At 48.3% G+C, this 8,000-nt stretch overlaps 1 protein-coding gene across 6 annotated transcripts in view; it reads right to left on the reverse strand.

Annotated features, from left to right (window-relative positions):
- The window catches only part of MCTP1 (multiple C2 and transmembrane domain containing 1), a 265,879-nt gene extending 259,740 nt beyond the window's left edge, over positions 1 to 6,139 (reverse strand). For 4 of the 6 annotated variants that reach the window (XM_085874635.1, XM_085874636.1, XM_085874633.1 and 1 more), the window contains exon 1: positions 6,103 to 6,139. In XM_085874635.1, coding sequence (XP_085730761.1) covers positions 6,103 to 6,124 — 22 coding nt within the window. In that variant the 5' untranslated portion in view covers positions 6,125 to 6,139. Of the gene's footprint in view, positions 1 to 5,307; positions 5,419 to 5,568; positions 5,710 to 6,102 lie in introns of those variants that run through there. The other 2 variants (XM_085874640.1, XM_085874634.1) reach the window with 2 other exon arrangements.
- Between the last annotated feature and the right edge of the window lie 1,861 nt (positions 6,140 to 8,000).

The raw sequence follows: 8,000 nt of genomic DNA on the forward strand, positions 1-8,000 counted from the left end.
CGAGAGTGAGAGAGAGAGAGGAGACGAGAGTGAGAGAGAGAGAGGAGACGAGAGTGAGAGAGAGAGAGGAGACGAGAGTGAGAGAGAGAGAGGAGACGAGAGTGAGAGAGAGAGAGGAGACGAGAGTGAGAGAGAGAGAGGAGACGAGAGTGAGAGAGAGAGAGGAGACGAGAGTGAGAGAGAGAGGAGACGAGAGTCAGAGAGAGAGAGGAGAGGAGAGTGAGAGAAAGAGAGGAAACGAGAGTGAGGGAGAGAGAGGAAACGAGAGTGAGAGAGAGAGAGGAAACGAGAGTGAGAGAGAGAGAGGAAACGAGAGTGAGAGAGAGAGAGGAAACGAGAGTGAGAGAGAGAGAGGAAACGAGAGTGAGAGAGAGAGAGGAAACGAGAGTGAGAGAGAGAGAGGAAACGAGAGTGAGAGAGAGAGAGGAAACGAGAGTGAGAGAGAGAGAGGAAACGAGAGTGAGAGAGAGAGAGGAAACGAGAGTGAGAGAGAGAGAGGAAACGAGAGTGAGAGAGAGAGAGGAAACGAGAGTGAGAGAGAGAGAGGAAACGAGAGTGAGAGAGAGAGAGGAAACGAGAGTGAGAGAGAGAGAGAGGAAACGAGAGTGAGAGAGAGAGAGAGGAAACGAGAGTGAGAGAGAGAGAGAGGAAACGAGAGTGAGAGGGGGAGAGAGGAAACGAGAGTGAGAGAGAGAGAGAGGAAACGAGAGTGAGAGAGAGAGAGAGGAAACGAGAGTGAGAGAGAGAGAGAGGAAACGAGAGTGAGAGAGAGAGAGAGGAAACGAGAGTGAGAGAGAGAGAGAGGAAACGAGAGTGAGAGAGAGAGAGAGGAAACGAGAGTGAGAGAGAGAGAGAGGAAACGAGAGTGAGAGAGAGAGAGAGGAAACGAGAGTGAGAGAGAGAGAGAGGAAACGAGAGTGAGAGAGAGAGAGAGGAAACGAGAGTGAGAGAGAGAGAGAGGAAACGAGAGTGAGAGAGAGACAGAGGAAACGAGAGTGAGAGAGAGAGAGAGGAAACGAGAGTGAGAGAGAGAGAGAGGAAACGAGAGTGAAAAAGAGAGGGAGGAAACGAGAGTGAGAGAGAGAGAGAGGAAACGAGAGTGAGAGAGAGAGAGAGAGGAAACGAGAGTGAGAGAGAGAGAGAGGAAACGAGAGTGAGAGAGAGAGAGAGGAAACGAGAGTGAGAGAGAGAGAGAGGAAACGAGAGTGAGAGAGAGAGAGAGGAAACGAGAGTGAGAGAGAGAGAGAGGAAACGAGAGTGAGAGAGAGAGAGAGGAAACGAGAGTGAGAGAGAGAGAGAGGAAACGAGAGTGAGAGAGAGAGAGAGGAAACGAGAGTGAGAGAGAGAGAGAGGAAACGAGAGTGAGAGAGAGAGAGAGGAAACGAGAGTGAGAGAGAGAGAGAGGAAACGAGAGTGAGAGAGAGAGGAAACGAGAGTGAGAGGAAACGAGAGTGAGAACGAGAGTGAGAGTGAGAGTGAGAGTGAGAGTGAGAGTGAGAGTGAGAGTGAGAGTGAGAGTGAGAGTGAGAGAGAGAGAGAGAGAGAGAGAGAGAGAGAGAGAGAGAGAGAGAGAGAGAGAGAGAGAGAGAGAGAGAGAGAGAGAGAGAGAGAGAGAGAGAGAGAGAGAGAGAGAGAGAGAGAGAGAGAGAGAGAGAGAGAGAGAGAGAGAGAGAGAGAGAGAGAGAGAGAGAGAGAGAGAGAGAGAGAGAGAGAGAGAGAGAGAGAGAGAGAGAGATTTAGGTGGAGATACGAGGAAAGGAGGATGACTCAGATTCGATGGAGAAAATGGGTTGTGGGTGCAAGAGGTAAGGAGTTCAAATTCTGCATTAAGAGTGTATAACACTATGTGGCTCTTGATATAATTATGTTTGAATGCATCTGTACTTGTAAACATGCCCCCTGTAGAAAGAGAGGACAGCAGGTTGTGGTTTGAGGAATCAAATGCCCAAGTGGCGAACAATAGCAACAAACATACCTTGCTGCAAACTCTCATCATTAATGGAGTCCTTAAAATGAACGGTTTAACACATTGCTCAGAACGACTGTCCGTTCTTACAAATGACTCTTAAGGTTTCTCGGGTCTCAGCTTTTCATTTGCACTGCCGTTCGTCGTCGATCAGATTGTCATATATTGTTAACACATGTCAAATTACCAGGAATAACGATGTCGATTCTCGATGCAACTCGCCATGAAAATAAAAAAACAGAAAAGCCTTTGGAGATTTTTTTTATTTTATTTTATTATTATCATCATATATAATCAGTTTATTAAAATACAGTTGAGCCAGAATGAATAGAGGTATGTCAAGAGACAGAACTGACTATTTGAAACACTTGCTCTGTGCCTTATATACCAACCAATAAAACTGTACTGGACCCTGCAACTCTTATACAATAATAGATATCTGAGAGCAAGTCCAAAAGTCCCCACCTCCCTGACCCCTTTCTATTATTCCTTTTCTTTGTAGTTTGCAGCCAGTGTCATTTTTTTCACAGCAGAAGGTAGGCTTCCTCATTTCCACCACAAAACTTTTCGACAAAGGTTAAAAGAAAATGATATCCCCACCGCACACACCCTCTCTCTTTCCAGAATATTATCCTCACATCTCCAATTGCACTCCCTGTGCACAGCATTATGGACCACCTAATCTCCTAAAGGGATATATGCTTTAAAAAAAAAAAAACCATATGATTACAAAATTATAGCTTGGATCGATCATAATTCACTGAGTGCTGGGAAAGCACTTGCCTTGTGTATCATTACATGATTGTGCTTTATGTGGACAATGTGGTTCCTCCGTGAGCTTTCTTCGATTAATATGTCACTTTTGATAACAATGTTCCTTCCATTAATGGACCATCGAAAAACGTGTGCAAAAGCCAATTTTTGATTTCTTTACAAACCCCTTCTTATTTTTCTCTCATGCGCAAGTGTGCGACTGTGGCTTTGCGCCATTGCTGGAGAGCGTGGGTCTGTATCATTACTGAGGAGCGTGGCTGTGCGGTTGGTGTGGTTTGTTCAGGGTACTGGTGATAGATAACTCACCTCATCTTTGCTGAAAGACACTGCAAGATATTTAACCTCCACCGGCTTATACGAGCAGATAGGTGTCCAACTTAACGTCCAAGGGATGGCACACTCAATAATTGAGAAGTACCGATCAGACATCATACAGTTGATAGTCGGGTCTGGAATCAAACCCAGACTTGACAGCTCAGAGGTAACACCATCACGGCAACATCCTGTCAGGACCTTCCTCTCCTAATATGTTCCATACATGTCCTTTGCTTTCTTTCCCTGTATTCATGGTATTTCTTTCTCTTATCCCTCTCCCAAATTGACTTCCCGTCCATCCCATTCAAGGTGTTACCAATGTGACAGAACTATAAAGATAGATAGACCGAGAGCTATCCAGGGATAGACATTGATACCGACATCATCATACCGAAATTTGGCAATTCGCTGTGGGTGTGAAACTGAAAGAATCAAAAACTGCTTGGCTGGCTTGGTTGAAGACTGGTGATTTTCATCTGTGCATGTGGCACAGTTCACATCGTTTACTAACCCTTTCTAGTGACCAAATGTAAATCAAAACAGAGCAGATATCTTAAAAAGACTCGATGACATGTTCATAACCACAATCATAACCCAAGGCTTTTCGTTACCTCTGCCACCGAAGGTGAAGAAGGTTATGTTTTCACCCCTGTCTGTCTGTTTGTGTGTTTTCATGTGTGCAGGATATCTCAAAAAGTTGTGGGCGGATTCGGACGAAACTTGGTGGACATGTTGGGTGTACGACAAGGAAGAATTGATTAGATTTCGGTGAAGATCCGAATTCGGATGTGGATACAAGGATTATTAAATTTTAAAGTGATTCTTCACCATTGAGAGATCAGGCCAAAAATGATGATATCGCATGATGTTTCAAAAATGTATTGGGCCTGGTATGTTCTCATGGATTAGGCATTACGTGGTGGAGGTATGTGCTCTACCGAGTGCCCTTCTAGTTATAATTGAAACTCGCTTTAAACAAGGCTGAGAGCCACGAAATGTGAAGAGCTACAGAGAAAAAAGAAGAGGAGGAAAAACTGGCAAAACCTCACCGAGTCCTAAAACAAGGAAACCTCATCACAGGACCACTGTGCAGAAGGGAGGAACTAGGTTAGGTGGAAAAATGCATTTTCCATCCCCATTCCGATCCCAGAGCCGGTAGGCTGGCCTAGAGGTACGCATACTCACCTGTCAGCTGTCTCATCTGGGTTTGAATTCCAACCCAGCTATAAACTGTCATCCTGGTGTTCCAGGGGCAGGATGATTCATCAGAGTGTGTGTGTGTGCGTGCGTGCGTGCGTGCGTGCGTGCGTGCGTGCGTGCGTGCCGTCCCTCGGATGGACTTCAAACTGGGCATCCTGTTCGCCAGCATTAGTTGGTGTACGTTAAAGATCCCAAGTGGTCCTTCGCGAAGACTGGGTGAGCTATCGCCAGCATCCTGAACAAATTCCTGCACTTAACTTTCTGAGCCAGAGTGGCGACCCGACCAAGATTGTCGCCTAGCAACAGCTTCAGCATCACTAACGCCCTATGATGATGATTCATAATAGATAACTAATTACACATGCTGATTCGCACGACCTCCGATTTTCGCATCACATATCGATTTTACAATCGCTTCCCGAATGAAGGTTAATGAAGGTCAATTGCAAAATTAAACATTTGTTCATTGACCTCCTGACTATACAGCCTGCCGATGAAAACAGTTTATATTTACTGTGGATTTGAAAGGCGTCACGTCCCGATTATGACGTCAAATATCTTAAATTACCTTTATACCTTCATCAATTTGTTGTCACAATTTCAGCAAATTCTTGAAATATTATTCAAACCAAACGTGACTGACCGAACACGAAACCTTTACACCTTTCCAAAACTTTACTTCACTCCACCAGACAGTAGGTTATAATGGATGGTGTATTCAGTTCTCACACCCAAAGCAAGTTTGACAAAGAAACAAATTCCTCCTTTGTCCATTGCCTCGGGTACTTGTGCCTGTGTGCTTCGAGCATCACTCACCACGTCAGTCTATCTCAAGGAAGGAGAAAAACTTTGGGGAGATAATTAGAAGCGTCCGTTAATTTAATTACAATATAAATATATATATATATATATATATATATATATATATATATATATATATATATATATATATATATACATATTTATTTATTTATTTATATATATCCCACACACGTGGACACATTCCAAATTGCCAGTGAGTCTCTCTCGTGCCGCCGGTGCCGGGCTCTCACCGATGGGGACCTGATGATCCTCGTGGTAAATAAAAGCTTCGATAAACGAGGTGGACACTTTTATCAGGACATCTATTCCCGTCGTACGTCACGTCCCGAGTCCGTGTTGCTGTCGAGGGGCGCACACGACCCCGAGGACTCCCGTCCCCTCCTCCCCACCCCGACAGCCCTGGTCTCCTGTAATCGCGATTATCCTTCCACGGAACACATCTCGGTACACGTACACCGAACAGCCGACTTTCCGGACGGCTCGCAGATTACCTGGTTCGCCTCGTTCCCCCTCCGTGCTGCTGTCGCCGCAATGCCTCCGCGAGGAGGGGGTGAGTGATCCGCGTGACGCGTCGGGGAAGTCCGTGTCCGACGGCGACGATGTCACGCGGAGATGCACGAGCGGAGGCGAGCACTCGCTCTCATTGGGAGAACGCGTCGCAGGCGACGTGCGCGAGCCGCGATGACTCCGCCGGGACACAAGGAGCCGCGTCGGAACCTCGAACCAGCAGCGGCTGCGAGATTTTCCCACAGAGCACCACACCACCAACTCCAAACAACACCCTCCCCCTCACCGCACCACACACACGGACATGTCGTACACGTACGAGGAAGCAGCCCCGACAACACCTCGGGTTGCGCCAGAATATGTAAATTGCGTGACCGATCGTGAGAACGACGGTGATACGTTTCGGGGCGACTGTACAAGGGGTCACGCACGGACTCCGGATACCCTTGGCCACGACTTAATGTGGGCGTGGAACACCGCACTCAAACTCGTGCAGGACCCCGATAATCATTGCTCACCGATGTTCCCCTCGGAAGACATTTGTGCCGACCTCGGAAGACTGTGGAAGTGCACTTTGTGCCGTGCGGTCTCTGAGTGTCCCTCTGTCCCTCTGTCCCTCTGTCCCTCTGTCCCTCTGTCCCTCTGTCCCTCTGTCCCTCTGTCCCTCTCTCTCTCCCCCCCCCCCTTCCTCTCTCTCCCCCCCCCCTTCCTCTCTCTCCCCCCCTTCCTCTCTCTCCCCCCCCCTTCCTCTCTCTCCCCCCTTCCTCTCTCTCTCCCCCTTCCTCTCTCTCTCTCCCCCCCCCCTCTCTCTCTCTCTCTCCCCCCTCTCTCTCTCTCTCCCCCCTTCCTCTCTCTCTCCCCCTTCCTCTCTCTCTCTCCCTTCCTCTCTCTCTCCCCCTTCCTCTCTCTCTCCCCCTTCCTCTCTCTCCCCCTTCCTCTCTCCCTCTCCCTCTCCCCCTTCCTCTCCCTCTCCCCCCTTCCTCTCTCTCTCCCCCCTTCCTCTCTCTCCCCTTCCTCTCTCTCTCCCCCTTCCTCTCTCCCTCTCCCTCTCCCCCCTTCCTCTCCCTCTCTCCCCCTTCCTCTCTCTCTCTCCCCCCTTCCTCTCTCTCTCCCCCTTCCTCTCTCTCTCCCCCCTTCCTCTCTCTCTCTCCCCCTTCCTCTCTCTCTCCCCCTTCCTCTCTCTCTCTCCCCCCTTCCTCTCTCTCCCCTTCCTCTCTCTCTCCCCCTTCCTCTCCCTCTCCCCCTTCCTCTCTCTCTCTCCCCCCTTCCTCTCTCTCTCCCCCTTCCTCTCTCTCCCCCTTCCTCTCTCTCCCCCTTCCTCTCTCTCCCCCTTCCTCTCTCTCCCTCTCCCTCTCCCCCTTCCTCTCCCTCTCCCCCTTCCTCTCTCTCTCTCCCTTTCCTCTCTCTCTCTCCCTTTCCTCTCTCTCTCTCCCTTTCCTCTCTCTCTCTCTCCCTTTCCTCTCTCTCTCCCTTTCCTCTCTCTCTCTCTCCCTTTCCTCTCTCTCTCTCCCTTTCCTCTCTCCCCCACTCCTCTCTCCCCCTTTCCTCTCTCTCTCTCTCTCTCTCTCTCTCTCTCTCTCTCTCGTTTTCCTCTCTCTCTTTTTCTCTCTTTTTCTCTCTCTTGCTCTCTCTCTCTTTCTCTTCTCTCTCTCTCTCTCTCTCTCTCTCTCTCTCTCTCTCTCTCTCTCTCTCTCTCTCTCTCTCTCTCTCTCTCTCTCTCTCTCTCTCTCTCTCTCTCTCTCTCTCTCTCTCTCTCTCTCTCTCTCTCTCTCTCTCTCTCTCTCTCTCTCTCTCTCTCTCTCTCTCTCTCTCTCCCCCCCCCCTCGTGTGAAACTCACTGCAAGCACAATGCTGCCCTCACCTGTTCGCAAGCACCTTCTTCAATAACTTTGGACACATTAATTATATAATTACATTTTCAACTTCCACGGTCACGTGCATCAACTACTCCCAAAGTGACGTAGCAGGGAGTTCTGGGGGAAGCCGGAAGTGTGATGACACCCGGCCCTAATAGTACAAACAAACCACGTACAATGGAGACACAAAAGGCAAGGACAAAGGAAGACAAGAAATGTTTTCCATAACAACAGAGTTCCTCATCTCATGTAAACGAACAAACTTTACTGTAAACCTGAATAAAGATTTATACCTGCATCATAATACTCCCCCGTCCCCCCTCTGTCCATCCCGACGAAGCTCATTACTATACTAACTATGATAATTATTATTATTATTGGAGAGTTCGTTGCGCGTTAATTTATTTGAACATGTGTTCTGCATGAATATTCATGAGCGATGAGAGGACGGCCCTTTCCGATTGGATGAATGTTATGACGTCATCATTTGTGCTCCGCCCCGTGCGAGGATCCGTCGCATACTTTTGGGAAATGTTTGGTATTCTCGTCGGACGGGATGC

This window comes from Eptatretus burgeri, chromosome 3 (assembly GCF_056783735.1).
Source record: "Eptatretus burgeri isolate ZD-2024b chromosome 3, Ebu_testis_v1, whole genome shotgun sequence".
Classification (NCBI taxonomy): domain Eukaryota; kingdom Metazoa; phylum Chordata; class Myxini; order Myxiniformes; family Myxinidae; genus Eptatretus; species Eptatretus burgeri.